The following is a 23067-nucleotide window of genomic DNA, read 5'->3' on the forward strand; positions in this document are numbered from 1 at the left end:
TAGAATAATTAGAATAACTGTACTCTCAACATAGGGTGGATTCTTTTGATAAAGGGATCCCTTCATACTCTGCTTGGCTCTCCCCCCAACCACCTTGGCCAGGGCAGGAGATGCTCAGCTCTCCCTCAGGTGACCAGTGCCTGCTGTGGAGAGGTCATGCAGAGCCAAGGTGGAGCAGTTTTTCCCTCAGCTGGACGTCAGTGTCATAGGCTGTTTCCAAATGTTTCCTGACCCATTTGGTGCCCACTCTGAGTTCCTGAATTCAGGTAATTGTACTGTCTGCTAAGCCAATCTAACAGAGGAGTAGCTTTATTAAAAATGTGTTTAGTTGCATTGGACCCTAGTCCCTGGTGGGACATGGATGGCCCTGGGGTGGACCCTGAGGAAACTGGATATTCCCCCAAACCTCTTTATTTCCTGGGACCCTAAAAATGAGCTTTGATTCCAACATTTCACATCAATGAATCACTGTATAATCTCCTTGTGGGTATCAGGGAAACATCAAATAACAAGTGAGTCATACCCAATAATCGGTCTAGCCAACACTTCCAATTAGGAAGAGGTGTTTAAAAAGAAATTAAACATCAAGTTTTTTTTTAATTTACCTTAAATTAATATTGGAGATCAGAGCTTCCTTTTAGAAAAAATATTCTTACTTAGAGCTACCAAAACAACAGTTCTATGTTTTTGCTTTTTTTCTCCTTCTATTTGCATTGAACTTGATGTTCATTGTTGTTGAGTCGGGCAAATGCTGTGGGCAATCCTTTCTCGGTTTCCTCTGGGCTTCTTCAGAAAATGAGTTGGCTGCCACCACCACCATGCTCCAGGCTGTGGGCCTGTGTGGCAGGGGAGAAGAGACATCCCCGGTGTCGATTTTCATTGCGCACACATTTGAGCTTCACAGAACGGAGAGAGAAGCGAGCCAGGGAAAGTTAGGCAGAGCCCACCCGCAGAGACACATGCTCTGGCAGCCTCCACTCTGACCTTTCTCGCCCAGGGCTGCACCGAGACCAGGGTTCTTAGCCCATCAAACAGGTGGAGGCAAGGGCACTCAGGCAACCCGGTGTCCACCAGAGCAAAATGAAACGCCTTTGCCTTCCTGGCTCTCTGACAGCCCGTTCTCTCGGGTACCGGGTGGGGGAAAGAAAAGAGGACGCAATTTAAAACAGTACCAAGGCCATCTATTTCAAGACTTGAAGATGTTGGTTGCACATATATCCATTTAAAAGTATTTTTGACACGTTCTCTGCTTAATTTATTCATGAAAGGAGTACAAGAAAAAAATAAGCTTAACTTTTAAATGGAAACTTGAAGCTAAAAATTCTTCAATAAAACTCAGGAGGGAAAAAAAAAGTTCACCAAGGAATAGCAAGATTACATGTCAATGCTGTACTCCTCTTTCCAAAATGAAGAGAGATTGGAAGTTTGGTTCTTTGACCTAAGCCAACTGTCATCTGAAAATAAGTGCAGTTTCTTCTTAATTTTCCCCTAATAATAAAGAGCGGAGGCAAAGTTGTGCAATGCTTGTAGAGAATTTGCTAGACGCAGCCTGATGTCAAACGTGGTTCAAGAGACCTGTTTCCTAGACTATGAACCGAGATTCTGCAATCAAAAGAGTATTTCTACTTAGCTCTGAAATGCATTTTTGCATCTATCTGTGAACAGGAGCTCAAGAGCAGAGGCTCTGGACTCTGACAGACCTGGTTCAAAGCCTGCTTCTTCGGCTTGGCACCTTACCTCCTTCCCGGTTGCATGATTTCAAGCCTCAGCTTCCCTGGGCTTGCTGTAAGGACTGAGAAGGCAGGGAGTTCAAACTTCTTGTGTAAAAGCTTATTTTCTCAAAAATTTTTTTGCAAAGCATGAGTTTATAAAATAGGAACAAAATGAGTTACAATAATTTTTTTAAATATTAAAAGACACAGAAAAAAAGGAAAAAGTCCACTGATCATGCACTTGGTTGGATATTATGGCATTTTAAAATAAAAGTTACTAAGTACTCAATCTTTGTATTTATGGTAGACTTATCATTTATAGTCTATCACAGGCCACATTTCACGTCACACTGCTGCTGGGAATCAGGCACGGTGCTTGGCTAGTACTAGGGGCTCATTAATGCATCTTTTGTACATCTCTCTTTTTGCATTCTAAGAGTTCTCTAAAGAGAACCACAAAGTCACCCTGTGAAGAAATAACCCTGCCTCCTTGGCCTTACAGCATTATGACAATGGAGACTATCACTCACAATCCAATATGAACAGAAATGTACTCTTCTTTCCCCCCCTTGCACTTTGTTCCTAGTCAAGGGAAAAAAAATCAGAGATTATATTTTTAAAGACGAGAAGGGATGCCTGTTGTTTATTATCCCAGGGGTCCCTGGCCCCTTTTCCCCTAGTAAGAGCACTTTTTTTTTGCTCAGTGTAACTCTCATCCTTTACTCCAGTGCAGAGGACTGTGTGTACCCAAGGGGTGGCTGTGTGATCAGAAGTAGGGGAGCCAGGGAGTCATATTCTTACAGTCTGAAGTCACGGGCATCATGACTTTACCTTCATTTCAGACTGAGGGATGTGACTCCATGGTACGGAAGAACCTGAAGGAATGAGCCAACATTCAGACAAAAGTCAAGCCTGGGATCGGCAGAAAAGGACAGCATCCTGGTGCGGACCCATGTCCCTGCTCCAGGAGAGCCTGAGGCCAGCTGTGTCTGGATTTTACATGGTCTGGTTATCAGGCTAATCAGTTCCTCTGTTCTGGGTTTCTGTTACCTCAACCAGAGTCCTGACTCCTACTGGTAACAACTACATTCAAGAAAGCATTTATAGTCCTTAGTACCAGAGGCTAAACACTCTGCAATGCTGCACAAAGAAAGACTTCATCACCTCTCTCCAAGTAAATCACCTATCATAACAGGATAACACAGTGACCTCTCTGTTATACCCTTTCTCACTTTTTTTTTTTAAAAGATTTTATTTATTTATTTGAGAGAGAGAGGAAGACAGTGACAGAGATAGCAGGAACAGGGAGGAGAGGGAGAAGCAGGCTCCCTGCTGAGCGGGGAGCCCAAGGTGGGGCTTGATCCCATCATGACCTGATCCGAAGGCAGATGCTTCAACGATTGAACCACCTAGGTGCCCCCCTTTCTCACTTTCAGAAAGATACAAATACTACAGTTCAGGTTATTATCTCTCTAGGTCAAAGGTTAGACCTTCCCACCATGTGGATTGCAACCATAGGGAAGAGCAGAGAATCCACTCTATGGGCCTTGTTGAGATTCCTGCTGATTCTTTGAAGTACCTATCACTGAAAACATAGTTTCTGGAAGAGAAAAAATAAACATTTGAAAGGCAACTCAGCTGAAGTAAGCTGGAACCTGCAGGTTTAATGGCAGGTTGGTCTGCCTTCTGTTTTGCACTGAGAGCCACTCAAGTTCTAAAGTCTCTCTAAAGTAAACAGAAGGTTTCCGGCGGTAATTCCCCTCCTCAGACCGGAGGAAAGGATGTAAGAATATGTTTCAATACAGATACAGCAGGTATGGAGAAGAGTGTTTGCCTCCATAAGTAGTCAACAACAATCATATAAACATTTCAAAATGTTCCAATATATTGTATCATGAAGTAATCTATCCCATTGATGTAAGTGGTAATCTCATGAGAGGGGTCAAAACCGGTAGCTCTTTAAAAATGTTTGGACATGTCAGAAACAAATATGTGAAGGAATTTCCACTTTGTCGGAAAGACCTCTCTTTCCTCTTGAGTAAAAATGAAGTGAAGAAGGTAAGATAGTTGTATTATGGTATGTTAAAACGTGACTAAGGCAACTGACCCCAACACAGTTTCTTAGGAAAAGCCCAAACCAGGACTAAAACACACTGACACGTATTTATATCAGTGTATGAGGTGGCAGCTAACACTTATTTCAATTATAAATTTATGCTACTGATTTCTCCAACTGTACTTTCAGGAACAACTATCTTAATCATTTTCCTTGGAATTTACACAGAGTTCCAGAGTGATAGATAATGGTATAGGCCTGGTAGGCGAGCTGAGCTGCTGGGGTTGAAAACCTGCTTCTATAAGATGGCAGCTGTGTAAATGACCTTAGAGGATCATTTTACTTCTCTGTACCTTGGTTAGCTCAGCTGTAAGACAGGGAAGATAACAACCTGTACCCTCTTGAGCTCTGGGTGGGATGGGGGACACTAAATGAAAAGCAATGAGCTCAAGTCTTGGAACACAGAAGGGATTCGTAAGTGACAGCCACAGCCCTGAGCCATTACCTCTGTTCTTATTTTTTTAAAGAGGTACTGCATGAGCATGGTAACCAGGCGGATCTTAAGATGGATACATTCTTAATCTCAGAAACTGATGCTTTTAGGTATTTAGAAGACAGGTTGTAAATAAGAGGCTACCTGTCTCTCTGCTCCTGTAATACTTCATCTGGAATCTCCCTTCTGGATCTTTTCATTTATCTTACCAGCTTTTTGTGTATTTTCTTTTCTTCCCTACCACCCTGTAAGTTTCTATCAGAAGCGTCACCTTTTAATTATTGAGAATGCTAACTTGGAACTGTGTGTGCATGTGCATGTGCATGTGTGTGCATGTGTGTGTGTGGTTTTTATGCAAGCATATTTAAGTGAGAGTATGGTATATTTTACCAACTCTACTTGAATTGTTAGAATGACTATCATTTGATTCTACTATACTTAAATATGTATATGCATACAAAGTTAAAAATGAAAAAAGCTATTTCTATCTTTTCTCCATCTTACACTTTTTACTCTGATATATTTGAGAATATATATACATATATATGTATATATTTGTTTATTAATACTGGGCTTTGAAAGAACAGTCATAAACTTGTAGTACATTGGCCATCCCTATAATGAATTACTGAGCTCTAATTCTTTGCAAAGGGCTGAGCCAGATGCTCTGAAAAATAGAACATTAATAAGACCTCTCATCCCTCATTTGAAGAATAACACATTCCAGGACGTAAGAAAAGCAAGTACATAAAACCCTTCAGAGTATTAACTCATTTTTTTTTTCAGATTTTCATTGTCCCTGTTTTGAGTAATTCACTCAGGATATTAAGCCTTCAGCTCTGAGTGGAAAGGAGGATTCAAAGGGAGACACACTCCTCTGGTAGTGGGGCCATCTGGGAGGGCTACAGTGGAAAAATCAGGATTTCAGAGAGACCTGGAAAGAAGGTAAGATTACAATAGGGCTAGAGAAGGTCAAAGGGGTATTCTAGGTGTAGAGAATAGCAAAAGGGGAGAAAAGCTCCAAAGTGCAATTTGGCTTGTGACATGAGCCCATGAGAATGATGATAAAACTGGAAGGCTGGGACCCTGTCCTGGAATGTTACCCATGAGTGGTCTAAACCTCCTGTAATAGTGTAACACCAGGGAAGGTTTCAGGAGCAGGTGACAGAGTCAAGACAGTGCTTATGAATATTCAATTGGCAGTGCCTGGTGAGAAAGACCAGAAGGGTCCATGACCCTTGTGAGAAGGTTAGCAGAGCCTAAGTTATGATGAATGTAAATGGTAGGTCTCTGAAGGATACCTCCAGAAAATCTCTCTGAAGTTCAAACTAAGAAAACACCTTTAAAAAAGAAAAATTATTTATTTATTTTACAGGGGGTGGGTGGGGGAAAGGCAGAGGAAGGAAAGAGAATCTCAAGCAGACTCCCAGCTGAACATGGAGCCTGATGTGGGACTTAATCTCAGGACCCTGAGATCATGACCTAAGCCAAAATCAAGAGACAGATGCTGAACCAGCTGAACCACCAAGAGGCTCCCTAAGGGAACATCCTAAACAAAGAATATTTCAAGCAAATTAAATGCCTAACACTGGGAAATGGGCACTTCGTCATGGGGTGTCTTCAGTCACCATTAGGATCACTGATGATTAGAGCTAGATGGAAACTTAGATATCAGGTTATAGCCTCATTTTATAGGTAAGCAAGCAGGTTCAAAGAATTAAGCTATGTGTCAAAAGTTGCAAAGACGGTCAATGCCCAGAAGAAGATTCTAAAACTCGGCTTCCTCAATGCTCAGAGGCCCGGGGACTCCCCTAAGAAAAGCATGTGACTTTGTTACATCATTCTGTATTCTTTTCTTAGGACTGATGATCCCTTTAGTCTCCTTGGCTGGTGGAGCTCCACTCTCGTATTCTAAGAGCATGACCCTCTTATGTTTTCACCCATTTCCTTGGCTACTACCAGTAGCTTTACATAAAAGCATCTAGTAAAGAGCCTCACGCCTTGACCTTTCTCCTCACACTGGACCTACTCTGCACATCTCCACCTGATTCCCAAAATACAGTGTATTATTTTCCTCTGTTATTCCTTTTAAGTCCCCTAATGGAATTAATGGCTCATTCAGTTAACATAGGCTAGAAAGTCTGGAATCACCTTTAATTCTGGCCTCTCTCATTTGCTACTCAAATGCCTCTTAAAGATGATATTTCCGTTCCATTTTAATGGCAAAGCCATGCCCAGGACTTCATGACTACCTCCTGGACTGGGGCTTATACTCTAATCGGGGTCCCTCAGTCAATGATCTCTTTCTCAGGCAATCTGTCTTCAATTACCCTACATTTACCTTCCTTAAATCCATATTTGAACACCTTAAAGTTCAAGCTCTCTTGCTTTCTTACTTGAATTACACAGCCTCCTAACTGAAGGGTTGATAAATTGTTTCTGTAAAGGGCCAGATGATATTTTAAGGCTTTGAGAACCATACTCAATTCTGCCATGATAGTCCCAATACATAATGCATAAAGGATAATCATGGCTGTGTCCTATAAAACTTTATTTATGGGTATATAATTTTTATGTGTCACAAAACATTATTTTTCTTTTGTGTTTTTCTTCCCCAGCTATTTAAAAATATAAAAACCATTTTTAGCTCATGGACAAAAAAAGACAACAAGCCATATTTATAGACTGTAGTTGCTGACTCTGCCCTAACGGGTCTTCCTATTTCTTACATCAGCTCTCCAAACTTACTCTCCACACTGCTGAGTCAGAACATCGACCCAAAGAAGTGATCATGTCAACAGCCTTACTTAAAATATATCAAGAGTAACCCATTACTGTCAGAATGGCCAAAACTCCAGAATACGGACCACAAGGCCCTGCCTCTGGTCCCTGTTTGCCTTTCCAGGCTTATCCCCTGCCAAATACCTAACCTGAGTGTGTCCCATCTTTATGCCTTTGTATATATTGCTCCATCCACCCAGGTTACCCACCCCATCTTCTTCCATTTTGAGAATTGCTATTGAAGAGCTCATTAATCAAAACAGCTCCAAACGTCTCCTCTTTCAGAAAGCTTTCCCTGTCATCTTCACCTCCAATGCACAGTGAGCCAATTCTTCTTCCTATGTGCTCCTGTGGTAACTTTATTTCTATTACTGCATTATTATGGTACTTGATTGTAACGGCAGTAGCAGAGTGTGAGCAGCTTAAGGGGAAGAACTGAATCTGATTTTTTTTTTCTCTAGACCCAAGAACCTAGTAATGTACTTGAAAGATAATAGGTGCTCAATAAATATTTGTTGAATGAGTGACTGTTAAACTTACCAGTTGGGTCTTTCAGTTGGGTCTTTTCCATTTTTTAAAGTAATCTCTCTGCCCAACGTGGGGCTCAAATTCCCAACCCCAAGATCAAGAGTTACATGTTCTACCAACTGAGCCAGCCAGGAGCCCCTCTATCTTCTATTTTAAGTCTAATTAGACAATAAAGAGGAAAAGACAGATGAGTGATAGCTGATGTATCTTTCAGATACAGATGATCTATAGATTAATACTCCAGTTTTTCAATTTTCTTTGCCCTGGGAGATCTGCATTCTTATTTCATCATTACTTATAACGTGGTTTTCATATTTGATGTTAAACTTTGTTTAGACTATGTCATTCGAAATGTTTAAGTGAAGACTAAGCTACCTGTGTGGCATTTACTTATTTTGGCTGGTCTACACAGGCAAAGAAAGACGTAATGTTTCTCAGCCACATACTTGAGTATACCGAATCAATAAAGACTGTCTAGGAAATGCAAACTCTTAAAAAAAAAAAATATATATATATATATATATATATATATCAGAAATATTCCCAACAGCAAACACACATTTTCAGTACAAAAGAGAGATACATGCAGTTCTTTGCATTTTTAATTGTCATCTTTAAATTTATGAATGTGGATTTTATAAAACACAAACACAGACTAAATGTAAAATGCTTACAAAAGAGTGTTGCACTCAGAAAATGGGTAATTAAGTTTTATTTTCCGTAAAACTAGTTTTCAATTTTTGTAGACTTGCTGTAAATAAAGCTCAACAGAAAGAGCTTTCTATGGAACCAAGCAAAACCGTTTTTCTCAAGAACAAAGGAATTAGTTACCACTAGCCCATTTTCAGCAGTTGCTGTACCTTAAATATGCTCTATTTGCAAGAAACTAGTCTTGTCAGACAGTACAAATTGATACTGCACAGAAAAACTCCCTGTAGGACTCTGACTTCAGAAATTAACTCTCTGAATGAGACAGGATGGCAGAGGGGACAAAACCAGCATTAATATTTATTTTCTGAGGCTCAGCCACACTGAGACTCTGAAAGCTGTCCTATTTTTGTGGTTTAATAAGTGCTGAGCACACAAATGGTTGTCTCCCAACAGAAGTCTGACAGAAGAAAAACTATTAACTATCATGATAAAGCTAAATTTTGAAACTTCTGAGATGAAATAAGCCATAGGAACTATGTTAACATGACGTTCTTAGTTCTATAAGACAATACTTTGAATGGGTGTTAAAAGAATGGTTATCATTCTACAGTATTAAGGAGTTTCTTCTCATAAAAGTGTTTTATCTCTTGGGATTTTTCCAGATATATCACATGTGTATAAATGATTTTTCTTGCTTGCTTTTTCCCTTTTTCTTTTTTCTGGTCCTCTTTCACTGTTTAAAAGGGAAGTTGGCAAACCATTTGGGATATTATCATAACAAAATGTTTTTAACAAAGTTTGATTTTTAACAGAACTGGAGGCATCTTAACACTAACCCAAAACTTTGGGAGGTTCACCAACCTCTAAAATATTTTTTTTCTCCAAATGCAGGCTGTTCAAGTGGTGCTTTTCTCCATCTGTTATCATACCGTGCTCAGAATTACATTGTCATATTTAATGTAAAAGGGATCAGTCCCCTTTCATAGTTTAAATGCAACATATTACTATGATTAGAAGACCAGTATTTTTCTAATTTATGAACCAAACCAAAGCTCATAAACTTACATGTGTATTTAGATGAAGTTCTCTGTAAAAACTGAAAAACTCTCAGAACTGAACAAACCCAAACGCTTGATCTGAAATATGAAAAACTGTACTAAAACCCGAAGTGAGAAGAAACCACTTATATGGGAGTGTAAAATATCTGCAACCTCTATTTGAATTTTTCTCTGCGTATGTACATTTGTGTGTATGCGTGTCTGTGTGTCTTTTCCACAGAGCAAATTATAGAGTGCTTGCTATCTAAAATGTCTCCTTGTAACCTAGGGCTGAGCTACATGATCCCTAAATTTCTACGACATTAATAATTACATTGCAGTATCTTGGTGACAGAATCCATGTAATCTGATACCACAAACGCACGGTTACAATCATGGTCTGAACATGAACGGTGTCAATCAATTTCTTCTCCCAATTTCATAGCTCCTTAGGTCTCAGCGTCCTTACCTCCCATCAGTCCCATCTCAGCGGGCATTTCAGGAAGTCCTTTACTTTGTCTCTTTCACCACTGACAGCATCTGATTCTCTTCCTAAATATATCCCTCGGATCTTTCAGTTCAACATTTTTATTAGACACAGAATTAACAGGAGAGGTAGTGGTGATGGTAGGAGAAATATGTCGTGTTGCTTATATTGGTAGAGAACCACCTAAATATTTGAGCCTTGTAGATGGAAGGTTTTGTAATATATCAGTAATTCCCTGCCACACTTATCATTCACATGTCTGGGTGTTTTGCTTACCACATCTCCACTTTTCTTAATATGCCTGAAAGCTGTGTGTGAATTGAATGACTAAGACGAACTCTAACAACTGTTTGGAAGCCGGTGGCAAAAATCAGCGGAATGGAATTGGTGCTCTGGCGCGTAATGGGATTAGGGAGTACCTGGTGAGGTGCAGTTGGTGCTCGGATTCGCTCAGCAGTTCTGTCAATTTCAGGCTCTCCTCTCTGGCCCGGGCTGCCTTCTGCTGCTCCTGTTCCAAGTGCTGCTTGCTTTCACTCACTTCTAATCTCAATTTCTCGATTTCCTTAGGTAGAGAGGAGAGGGAAAAAGCACCCATGTAAACTCTATGCACTGGAGTTCAAAATGCTCTCATTTTTAGGTTTGTCATGAGTTTTAATGTGATGAAAAATTATTAGAAAATTTAGGCTAGCTTCCATTTTATGACAAAGGGAATTAACACAGCCAAAAATGCACATTAGTGAGGTTTTTGGGATCGTCTAATTTCAGAAATGAAATGATTAAATGAGAGTGGTCAAATGGAGAATCTGCACTTTCATCCTTAAGCTTCAGTCCCTTTAAAAAACAATGTGAACTTAAAAATGTCACCACTTTAAAATAGAACATTTTCGTTTGTGAGATCCGATCAGATCCATGAAGTGATTTATATCAAATATGTGATTCTATTCTGAAAGGTATATTTATGGTTTCATTGTGATGTTTTGAAAGCCAAATTAAAGGGTAAAATAATACATCTTTTAGAAAAATGTGAGTTGTAAGAGAAGGCATGATTATGATGCTCAACATTATTTGGAAAAAAAATACTTTAGGAAAAAATAGAGCACGAGACCCTTTAAGCTTTAGAGTACATGAGATTTCTGAGCTAAAATAATATTTACACTAAAATGGCACTAAAAAAGGTAACAAAAGCACTCTAAGATTAATAAATATAAATATCTAAAATCTATGAAAATTTATGATAGTTTATTCCTTGGTCTCAGGATAAAATTATCCTTATCTTACTGAAACTCAATATTCCAAAGCAAAAATAGCTTATATAGAACACAGTCTTTAATAATTTACACACTAAAGTACAAATATTTATCGTATAACATATATAATTTTTTTTTAAAAAAAGAGATAAATAATCAGACTGTTAAAAACAGAAAAGCAAATAAAAGGGAAAGTAAAAGGTAGAAACATTTTCAAATTCAACAGAAAGCAAGAACTAATTTTAATTCACAAAAATGCAATCTCCTTTTGGAAAACAAAATCATGTCTAATAAAGAGTTTTAAACTTAGTATTCAAGTACATTTCAAATTTCCTCATGTCATTACTCAATATGCTGAACACTCTCCAAGTACATTTAATACATTAGGCAAGATAAGCTAAATTATTTGTTTTTTTGACATTTATTACACTATATTCAGTTTATCTCCATCAAAACTGTACATTATCCACAATTTAATAAAACAACTTATAACGAGTTCTCAAATATGGTTTCATTTTTAAAAACCTATGTAATAATGAGCCTATCACTTTCATTCAGAGTAGATTTTCTATATCTTTCAGATCAGAATATTAAATGAAACTGATCTGTTTTTGTAAAATATTTCAAACTGATAAAGTTATACCAATTTATTTCTAATCCCATTATTTAATATAATTAAAGATATGAAAAAATATCAAAGTCTATTAAGTTTTATTCACCTAACATTCATGAAATTTACAAAAGCAGATATGCATAGAATTGGAATTATATGTTGACTTTAAAATTTCAAAAATTCACTCATTAATTTTGTACACAGTGCTTGCTCTATGCAAGAAACCATATGACTTGAGTATTATGGTGGGCTCAGAAAGCTTTCATCTCTACACTTAGGAGTTAACATTTCAGATGGGTAAATGAGATATACACACACATACACACATAAAACTATCAAAATACAAAGCACTTAAGAAACAAGTGAGTAGTAGAGAAAATCTGTGTTTCAATAGGTCAGATTAGGGATTTATTAGCATGGGCAAGAAAGGAGGGAAAGAACGTAAGGACATGCTAACTCATAGAATAACAGGTGGGACCTCATTGTGAAAGGTCTTGACTTCCAGATTAATAAAGCTGTATTTTTTTTATAGACAATGGAGAGAGATTAATGGTTAAACAGATATTCCAAATGAGAGTAGCTCAGCTTTAAAATAACTGGAGTCACGTTTATGATCAATTTAAGATGGCAGACTGGCAGAAGGGAGACCACGAAGAGAGTTGCAGTATTTCAGACGTGAGAATAGAGACACCTCAAATAAATGTAAAAGGAACATGGTGAATATATGGAAATAAAAGGAGAGATGTCAGGAGATATCAAAGAATTATGAACTAAGAGGATAGCAAAAAAAGACAGAAATAGAAAAATGTGTAAAATCCCAAACTTTCTTAAAAAGAAAAGATGCGACTATTTTTATGAGCACTATGTGACAATAAGGAGACATACAACCTTCTATTGGTAATTAGATTTTGAATATAAATCAGCTGTTTTCTTTCTTGTTCTCATGTAATAAAAAGTCAGAGGCCGCAATGAAAGCCAATCAAACACAGAAATAAAAACATGGACCCTGCTTACTATGATGAGCACTTGTGTTATACGTAAGTGATGAATCACTAAATTCTACACTTGAAACCACATTAACTAGAATTTAAATAAAAACTTGAAAAACAAAACACACATGGGCCCCAGAGTCAACACAAATTAGGGTTTCAGACACAGCTCTAACACCTTCCAGCCCTGTTACCTTGGACAAGTCACTCAACTGTTAAAGATTCTTCAGCCTAACATGGGACTGGTGGCTGTAGCAAGCTCCCAAAGCTATCAGGAAGATTAAATGAGGTGCTGAGTACTTAGCAGAGTGTCCAGCACATAGTAAGAGCTGAATAAAACACAGCTAGTGTTATTATTGCTGATTATTTTCTCTACTGATCTTTCAAGAACAGCAGAGCAGTAAGTAGAAAAACTGACTGCAGGAGGATATATGGCTACATTGAGGACTAAACAGTTCTTGATTTAGTTCAATAAAATTTCCCCCAGAATTTTGATGAAAACTGAATAAAACTTTATTATAGTTTCAAAATGCAAAAAGCATTTTTCTTAGGAAGATGGAAAATTACTGCCTGCTTCTGATTATCTGGGCCAGAAAAAGAGCTTATTGGTGCAGATCATCAAAATCAACAAATAGTCTAACCAGCTGGACCAGGGCTCAACACTTACTCCCTGAGTCAGGAAAATCTGCCATGGCACCAACTCCAACAGTTAGAAGAGGAATCTATTGCCAGAAATGCCATGCTCCCACTGGCAGGATAACCCTTTGCCTCACCCAACTAGGTCAGCACTACTCCCTTGGCTGTATATACTGGTTCTGGGATGAAAGACCAACAACACTCAGAGGCCAGTTGTACATTAATCCCAAAGTACTCCATTAACCTGCAGTGTCTACAATGCAGTTTGATGTGGCCATCTTTTGGCTAACTAGGCAAAGACAAGTCCAGATAGCTTTACACTTTACCAAAAGATATACTTCAAGTCATGAATGTAACCACCAGAACAACTCAAAGTAGAAACTTGTTAAAAGTGGCTTTCTTAGGAGAAGCGCACCAACCACAGGACAGGGAAAAAGAGAGACTTTTTTACTATTTATTTACAGTCTTCTATACCATAGTTAAGTTTTTTTTTCTTAAACATGGACATACATAACTTTATTATTTATGACATTTTCGTATCAGGGTAATTTCCTGATTTAAGTCAAATAGTACTCAACTGCTCATAACAAAAAAGGGCAGTGCCCATACTCTACACCCTGCACCCATCTCTAAGCCTGATCCTCAATGGCCCACCCTATGCACTCTTCTGATACTTATCTTCATATTTTATTTTATTTATTTTTTAAAATATTCTATTTATTTATTTATTCATGAGACACACAGAAAGAGAGAGAGAGAGACAAAGACCTAGATGAAGGGAGAAGCAGGCTCCATGCAAGGAGCCCGATGCGGGACTTGATTCCAGATCCCAGGATCACACCCTGAGCCAAAGGCAGACACTTAACCACTGAGCCACCCAGGTGTCCCATTTATCTTCATATTTTATAGGATATACTTATAATGCTATTTCTTGATTTTCCAATATTAGACATTATCATTGATGTCCTACAGTAAAGAAGTAACAATTTAAGTCACTCAACAGACCTATCTCATCCTCCCATCTAACAATTCTGGTTAAATCATTAGTCAGTAGTTCATTTACATTATAATGATTATAGAAATATTATTCACTCCTGAGACAAGTCTTATTTTAATTTTTTATACAAGATTTTATTATTTCTGGAATTAATTGCCTACTTTTTAATAGCTTATGTTTTAGGTTACTGACATTTTTTTCCCCAATGTTCAAACAGATCTGTCAACTACCCATCAGTAATATATTTTTTTCCAATAATAAAACACATCAGACAAATTCCCAGTTCCTTTAAAATTTTCCTCCTAGATATATCCTTCTTGGTGCCTATGTCTGTCCTCACTGATCTCTGTCTTGGGTCAACCCTTAGACATGATCCTATTAGAGTTTCCTGCTTTCTGGCTGGTTAAGTCATCCTGTTTTTCAGTTTACTTCCTGTTTTAGTTAAAGTATGTTTTCGAGATAACTTTCATAAGAAAGAATATATGAATAATACATTTTAAAAGTATTTGTATGCCTGAAAATACCATTTTTCTATGTATACACTTGACAGTTTGACTAGGCATAAAAATCTATGTTGAAATTAATTTTTACTCAGGATTTTTAAGGGGCTACTCCATTGTCTAAAAGATTGCAATATTACAATCGAAAAGTCCTATGTCATTCTGATTCCTAATACTTGGTCTGTGATTTGCTTGTCTCTGAAAGTTTTTATAATAATTTCTTTTCTCCTGCCATTTTGAAATTTTGCACTATTGGATCTTGGAATGAACCTTTTTTCATGCTTTGTGCTGGCTTTTCAGTAGGTGTTTTTCAATCTAGAGGTTTGTTCTCTTCAGTTTGGGGAATTTCTCTTCTATTATTATTTTAAAATATTTTGATGTATACATTTTAATATTTCCTCCTCTTGAAACTCCTGGACATGGATTTTGTCTCCATTGCATTTATCAACTAATTTTCTTCCATTGTCTCATTATCTTTTTATTCTAACTTCTGGAAGATTCTCTTGACTTCATCTTCCAAAGTTTCTACTGAATTTGGGAAAAGATTTCTACCACATTTTTCATTTCCATGAGATGTTTCTTGCTTTCACTGTTTTCACATAGCATGCTATTTTTATCTTATGGATACAATATCTTACCTATTAGAACATTATAGTATTTTAAGTGTTCTCTTCTACTCATTATATATTGCCTCAATTTCCTTTTTTTCTGCTTGTTTATTTTTAGACAATCCCTTGTGCTAGAGGCTTTCTTCAAATAATGTTATTTCAAATCCAGAATGAAGCTGTAAACAACAAAAAAAAATGTTTTTTGCATAATGTAATAGTTTACATTATTGTTCAGAAAATTTTTACTTTTATCCCCCTTCCACTGGAAATGGAATACACTATCTCTTCCTAATGACTTTGGACTTAGCCATGTGATTGCACTTTGCCAATGGGATATTTGCGGCTATAAGGTAAGCAGAAGTCATACATATGTTTATGTGTTTTGGCTTTGCTCTTGTATTGTGGTGATTCTCCATTAGAAAAGCATGCCCTGGACAGCTACTACCCCTTTTGCCTGGACTGAAGAATAAATACGTGTGGAGTAGAACCAAACCCAAGCCACAGCCCAGACAACCTACAACCCATAACCTGAAGCAGAGCCACCTAGTCAAATGAAGCCTAGATTAGCCAAATCTCAGTTGACTTTAAGATTCATAAAATGAGCATAAATGATTGCTATCATAAGCCATGAGTTTTTTCAGTAGAAAATGATTGACAAACCACTCTAAAGGAATATGGAGTATGAAAACTGTCTATTCCCTTAGGATTTTATTTGATCTTTAAAACAACTGCATGAAGCACATAGGGTGGTTGTCCCTGTTTATACAAAAAGAAGTTGAGGATCAAAGACATTGAATGATTGTCCAAAGAAGTAAATCTCAGCCTTAACCCAGATCATCTGACATTACTGCCTCCACACCATACTATTAGTTAAATAATGACTTTCAATCTTATTTGTTTTCTTTTCTTTTTAAACAAGACCATGGTAAGAAACCCATTTTACATCACAATTCAGAAACATGCACATTTCACATACACACTTCTAAAATTTTTTTAAAAGATTTTATTTATTTATTCATGAGAGACACGGAGAGAGAGAGGCAGAGACATAGGCAGAGGGAGAAGCAGGCTCCCTGCGGGGAGCCCGATGTGGGACTTGATCCTAGGACCTTGGGATCACGATCTGAGCCAAGGGCAGATGCTCAACCACTGAGCTTCCCAGGTGCCCCTCACACACACACATTTGAATATAACTAGCACTTAATAAGACAGTATTAATCCTTACTTTGTGTGAAGTGCTCAGATATGTCCTAGTCCTTCTTGTTCTATATGCTTCTTTAAAAAAACTTTTGGATGCAAACTATAATATTGTTTTCTCAACCTTGCAATTTGAAAAGCATTGTGTATTTCTGATAAATAAAAAATGCTTTTTAAACATAAATTAAGTAGAATCAAATAAAGAGTTTTACTAAGAGAAGCTCTATGATACATTTCTCCTGATTTCCTCTTTCAGAAAAAATATCTGGAAAAATGAACATAAAACCCATCTGAAAAATTACATGTCATCTTAATCCTAAAAGAAACTTTACGTGGAAAGAAAGTAGCATACATGAATTATTTTAATCCAATGGTTGTGATTTATCCCTGCTACTAAACATTATGTGACTTAAAAATCATTTAATAATTTTTAATATAGGATAACTTCATTGTATATGTGAGGAAGAGAATAGGGAGAAAAGGGGGAAAAAAAAACAGAACAGTAAGAAGATCAGAACCCAAAATTCTTGCAGAGTGAGAAGAACTTGTGGTTTTGAAGATGACAAGACTTGACAATGTGAACTTATCACTCAGAAACCAATGGATGAATTCAAAGAATATATATAGAAAATAAAATTGTATATGATACTAACAAACGAAACACATCAATACATAAATTGGGAGAGGAATAATAGTTTCTGTCAAGTTCTGTATGGGTAAAAACAATGTACTTACTGGAAATTTAGTATGTGCTGGTTGACATTTCTATTAACTTACAAATGTTAAGGATGATTTTACCAAATCACTAATAAGGTTTTGTCTGGAGCAACCCGAGCTACCTGTGGCTATTTATTTATTTATTTATTTATTATTTTGGCTATTTAAATTTAAATCAGTTAGGGGCAGCCCGGGTGGCTCAGCGGTTTAGCGCCACCTTCACCCCAGGGCCTGATCCTGGAGACCCTGGATTGAGTCCCACTTCAGGCTCCCTGCATGGAGACTGCTTCTCCCTCTGTCTGTGTCTCTGCGACTCTCTCTCTCTGTCTCTCATGAACAAATAAATAAAATCTTTAAAAAAATTTTAAGTCAGTTAAAATAAAAAGTTTAGTTCCTCATTTGCATTAATCACATGTTAAGTGCTCAATATGGATTATATCTGCCATACTGGACAGTGCAGGTATAAAATATTTTCATCACCACACAAAATTCTATTGGATAACACTGCTCTACAATGTAAATATAGCAATATGTATTTCTAAGACTCACTCTCCAAACTAGACTCTTAGAAAACCAGCCTATATGAATAAAAGGATATTAAAGGAGGTTAAAAAGTCATTTAGAAATGGACAAAACTGGTTATCCTTCTTAGTGTAGTAGATATGGAAGGCTGTTGCTACCATTCTAGAAGTTCTGTTCGTGGTTATCATTGTTGAGGGCACACAACTTTGATTTAATATGTTTTTATTGTAGGCCTAATAGTATTAGTGATCAGCAATCATCATTTTTGAGGGCTTACCCCGTGTAAGGCATTGTCTTTGTATTGCTACAGGTAGCACTCTGTATTTTTAATCTCATTTTGTGTTTGTGACAACCTTATCAAAATCAGCATCCTATTCCTGTTTTACAGATGGGAGAGCTGAAGCTCTCAGATGTTTAGCAACTTATACAAGATTCTATAGTTGCAGAGCTGGGATTCAAAAGTGGGTTAGTCTTGGGATGCCTGGGTGGCTCAGCGGTTTGGTGCCTGCCTTTGGCCCAGGGCATGATCCTGGAGTCCCAGGGTTGAGTCCCACATCGGGTTCCCTACGTGGAGCCTCCTTTTCCCTCTGCCTGTCTGCCTGTCTGTCTGTCTGTCTGTCTCTCTCTCTCTGCGTCTTATGAATAAATGAGATCTTAAAAAAAAAAAATCCAAAAGTGGGTTAGTCTGATTTCAAGTTCTCCAGTCTTTCTACTAAACCACATAGGTCTCCCTAAACAAACCCTATAGGTGTTAAGAGAAGACAAAGAGGAAATGATGTAATATGCTTTCTAAAACCTCTTGACCTACAATTCAGAATGGAAAACAGATATTGGAAGAAGTGTAACTCAGATGACCTTGATCAAACACCACACCAGCAAGTATGACAACTGGGATTTGCAAAGCCCCAGCCAAAATTCACTTTGAAGAAGCATTTCTCTTTGAGAATTTAGTGGTGCTGATCTCAAGAAGTGGAGTGAGGTGTGTTTAGCCTCAGGTCACAGTTTCCATTGCTTACAACACAGTGACTCCACACTAGCATAAGAACCAATGTGGCATTGACCTTTTAGCCTTCCCAATACAGTATGTAACTTTTTCATGAAACTTTTCAGTTTTCTAATTGTTTCTCATGTGACTACTAAATCCATCCTTATTCTAAGCAAATGTTCCTTTTATTTTTTTTAAAGGTTTTATTTATTCATTCATGAGAGACACAGAAACAGAAAAAAGAGAGAGAGAGAGAGAGAGAGAGGCAGAGACACATGCAGAGGGAGAAGCAGGCTTCACACAGGGAGCCCAACGCGGGAATCGATCCTGGGACTCCAGGATCACACCCTGGGCCCAAGGCAGGCGCCAAACCACTGGGTTTGGGATCCCCCCTAAGCAAATGTTCTTTAAAAAATTTTAACAAAAGGGTTTTGTTTGTTTGTTTGTTTGTTTTTGCCTTTTCTTAACATTAAGGGAAGTGGTATGAACTAATCACTTATATTCAGAGGCACTTCCCTGGAGCTAAAGTAACTCTCAGCCAAAACAAGTGTTTAAAACAGATGAGAAGGGACCATGGCAGAAAAGAAGTATCTTTCTAAAAGTACGTAACCAAAGAAAAGAAAAATTTAAGACATCTAAAATAAAACAGGTTCTGTTACACTGTGACAATACAGCAGACATTTTGGTGAAGCCAAGCTTATACCACTGTTCTGTGATGCCAGGAGATTCAAAGGCAAAAAGAAGAATCCTTTTAGCTCTGGAGTCAGTTTACCAAAAAGAGCCCAGGTGATAGCTCTACTCTTTTGGACTGCTTTAATAAATGCTTTATTCTTGTGAGAAGTAGAGAAATGGCTTGCTTTGTATTCTCATGAGTGAAAATTTCTACCTATCACAGATAAAAAAAATATTAAGTCATTCATAGAGTCTAATATATTTCTTGAAAATATGGAGGTGCCTTATTTTGTGCCCTGAATTCTCTCATGCTCTTTCTATGTTCTAAAAAGGCAAATTAGGGATGCCTGAGTGGCTCAGAGGTTGAGCATCTGCCTTTCGCTCAGGGCATGATCCTGGGATCCAGGATTGAATCCCACATCAGGCTGCCTGCATGGAGCCTGCTTCTCCCTCTGCCTATGTCTCTGCCTCTCTCTGTGTGCCTCTTGTGAATAAATAAATAAAATCTTAAAAAAAATTATAAAAACGTAAATTATTGGGGTGCCTGTGTAGCTCAGTTAGCTAAGCATCCAACTCATGATGTCAGTTCTAATCATGATCTTAGGGTTGTGAGATCAAACCCTGTGTTGGGCTCCACGCTCATGTGAAGCCTGCTTGAGACTCTCTCTTTCCCTCTGTCTCTGCCTCTGCCCCTGCTCTCTCTCTCTCTCAAACTAAATAGCTAAGTAAGATATTTAAAAAAATAAATAAATAAAAGGGTAAAATATTAACATTGTTCAAATACTCATATGCTCACCCATTCACATTGTAAACACCATGGAGAGAGAGAGAGATCTTGACCTTTTATGTCTACTTATGTTAGCAGTATAATATTGTTGGGAATATAAAGCAGCATTAAGATGGCCCTGGGTGAGGTAAAATTTGAAATAAGAGGCAATGTTGGAAAGCCATAAAAAAAAGAGGTAACAATCTTTTCTAATGATCCATTGCAAAAGAGTTGTTAAGGTACAAGAACATGGCTAAGAATGGCTAGGTGAGTTAGCTACAAATCACAAATTACAAGGGATAATGAAGTCCCCACACTGTGAGTAAAAAGAGTTAAGGAACACAATGCTAAAATCAATGTTAGATTCTTAAATTAATGAAATAGTCAAATACATAAATCTGCTAATTGTTGACCATACCAGTTACTGATAGATGTACCAATGATGTGAAGTTTGAAAATTATCTGAGAATAAATTTGGTTCAACACCAGGAAAGTATTGAGAGCTGCACTAAAAAATGACAGCTATCAATCATGATGTTAAGAAAAAATCTACCACCTTGAGAGACACACCTGCTTCCTGTGGGAAACCGAATCCTTCATTTTCTACCTTGAAGGTCCCCTGTTCTTTTCTGTAAGTTGATGCCAAGGGCTCCCAGTGTGTAGGATCTCACATCACCCTGCTGTGTGGTACATTTCATCCTGTCTTCATTCATCATGATCACAGAATTAGATGGTTTACAGTTAATGTTAACAGCAACAGGAATACATAGTAGAGCCACAATGCAAAACACCAAGAGAGACATGGAAGAAATGTACATAACTCTGTCTACCATTTAACTCAGTGAGTGAACATCTTGGAATGAATATGAAGATTGAGACATGAATATACTGAGCCTTTGGTCAATCATAGCACATGTATACCTCTTACATTATAAGCATCCCACCACACTAAATGCAATTTCATCTAAGAGACAGATGTATTTTTCATACAAATGGGCCCCCAAACATAAGCCAATTTGTTTTTATCTGATCCCTGTCTGAATAAATGGCAATCTGTCCCAACAATGGAAATAAAATAACATGAATTAGAATTTCTGAGAAAGGGTATGAATGTCTCCAATGTGGGAGGACTATAATACTTTAAACGCATATAAAATTAATGCATACAAATCCCTGTAGACTATGCTCATTATGAACAATATATGAGATTTTCAAAAGTAATTATGACCATATAGAATATTTCCCTTTCAAACTGAATTTAGACATAACCTTTTCCTGATATGTCACTTCACTCTAATGAAATAAACTGAGTTTATTTTAGTAATAGAATTATTTCAATAGCTTCACAAATAATTTTATTCCTATATTTATAAACATTCTAGAAGTTGAAGGGGTCATTTATATATTACTGTATTTAATTGGAGGAATTAATTGCTTTTGCTATTGTGAAGTCTTCGGGATTTGTCCCTACAAATAATCAAGGGTCTGCTCTAACTTCAAACATTTGAAAATGGCTTCTTAACACTGCCCCCTGTGGCTCCCTTGTCCCCTCAACTGTGAGTTGACTAAATGACAGGGGAACTACTAGGTTTAAATATCTCTAGAAGTAAAAACCTCCTAGGAATGTTTGATCTCTTACAAATCAACCTAATTGAATTATCATCCAAGAGAATATTTCTGTTTTGTTCATAGCTGTATCACGAGAGCTATGTTAGTGGAGAAATTTTAATAAACTTAAAACACTTCAGATCTTTGGCAATCCCCTGCTTTACATAGCTGGTCATGCCATGGCATCTATTCTACTGCACGTACCATAAAATGCTATATTGGGACATTGAAATGTGACAGGTCTTGTAATATTGTTTGTGGAGAGAATGTAACTAAAAAGACCGGTGCAGGTCTATGTTCCTGTGTACATAATATGAAAATCCTTTAGTATCTTGTAACCATCCTATGTTATAAATTTATTTTTTTTAAGACTTTATTTGTTTGAGAGAAAGAGAAAGCATGAGCAGGAGGAGGGGCAGAGGGAGAGGGAGAAGGAGACGCCTTGCTGAGTAGGGAGCCTGATGTGGCACTGGTTCCCAGGACCCCAGGATTATGACGTGAGCCGAAGGCAGACACTTAACCAACTGAGCCACCCAGGCGTATCCTCCCCGCCATGTTATAGCTTTTTTTTTTTTTTTTAAAAGGAAGGCTTTACATAGGTAACAGTTTGGCTTCTTATTTTCTAGAAGGAAATTTATGTTGGCAATGTGCTTAACATTCCAATTTAATAAAAGGAGGATCCATTTTACATTTAAAATGTGAATATATAAAATTAACTTATGGGAAAGTAAATTGGTGCAACCACTATGGAAAACAGTAATGGAAAGTCCTCAAAAAATTATAAGTAGAACTAACAGATGATCCAGCCATTCCACTTCTGGGAATTTATCTGAAGGAAACAAAATCAAAAAATCAAAATCACCATCTCAAAAAGATATCTGCATTTCCCATGTTCAATTCAGCTTTATTCAGAGTGGTTAAGATAGGGGCACAAACTATGAGTCCATGGATGAATGAATAGATCAAGAAAAGGTGATTTTAGATATTTAGCCATAAAAAAAGATGGAAATCCGTGACAAAATGGATAGACTTTGAGGGCATTATGCTAAGTAAAACAAGTCAGACAAAGAGACAAATACCATTTGTGGTATTTGTATGTGGAACAAATATGTGGAACTTTATATGTGGAACCTAAAAAAAAAAATCCAAACTGAACTCATAGAACTGAGGGGTGGGCCAAACTGTTGAAAGGGGTCAAAAGGTACAAACTTTCAGTTATAAGATATCTGGGGATTCAGTACACTATGATGACTAAAGTTAACATT

General features: G+C 37.4%; 1 protein-coding gene and 1 long non-coding RNA gene across 20 annotated transcripts in view; one reads left to right on the plus strand and one right to left on the minus strand.

Annotated features, from left to right (window-relative positions):
• Positions 1 to 23067, minus strand: part of SDCCAG8 (SHH signaling and ciliogenesis regulator SDCCAG8) — a 235448-nt gene that overhangs the window by 108077 nt on the left and 104304 nt on the right. For all 17 annotated transcript variants that reach the window (XR_012032860.1, XR_012032861.1, XR_012032862.1 and 14 more), the window contains one exon: positions 10165 to 10307. Coding sequence is in view for 13 of the 17 variants with exons in the window: in XM_072830371.1 (XP_072686472.1) it covers positions 10165 to 10307 (143 nt within the window). In the remaining 4 variants the exon portion in view is untranslated. The remainder of the gene's footprint in view (positions 1 to 10164; positions 10308 to 23067) is intronic.
• LOC140635550 (uncharacterized) overlaps positions 26 to 23067 on the plus strand; it is a 44736-nt gene continuing 21694 nt past the window's right edge. For all 3 annotated transcript variants that reach the window (XR_012032874.1, XR_012032877.1, XR_012032875.1), the window contains exon 1: positions 26 to 266. This is a non-coding gene — a long non-coding RNA (uncharacterized lncRNA). The remainder of the gene's footprint in view (positions 267 to 23067) is intronic.

The sequence above is a fragment of the Canis lupus genome, chromosome 6, assembly GCF_048164855.1.
Source record: "Canis lupus baileyi chromosome 6, mCanLup2.hap1, whole genome shotgun sequence".
NCBI classification, from domain to species: Eukaryota; Metazoa; Chordata; class Mammalia; order Carnivora; family Canidae; genus Canis; species Canis lupus.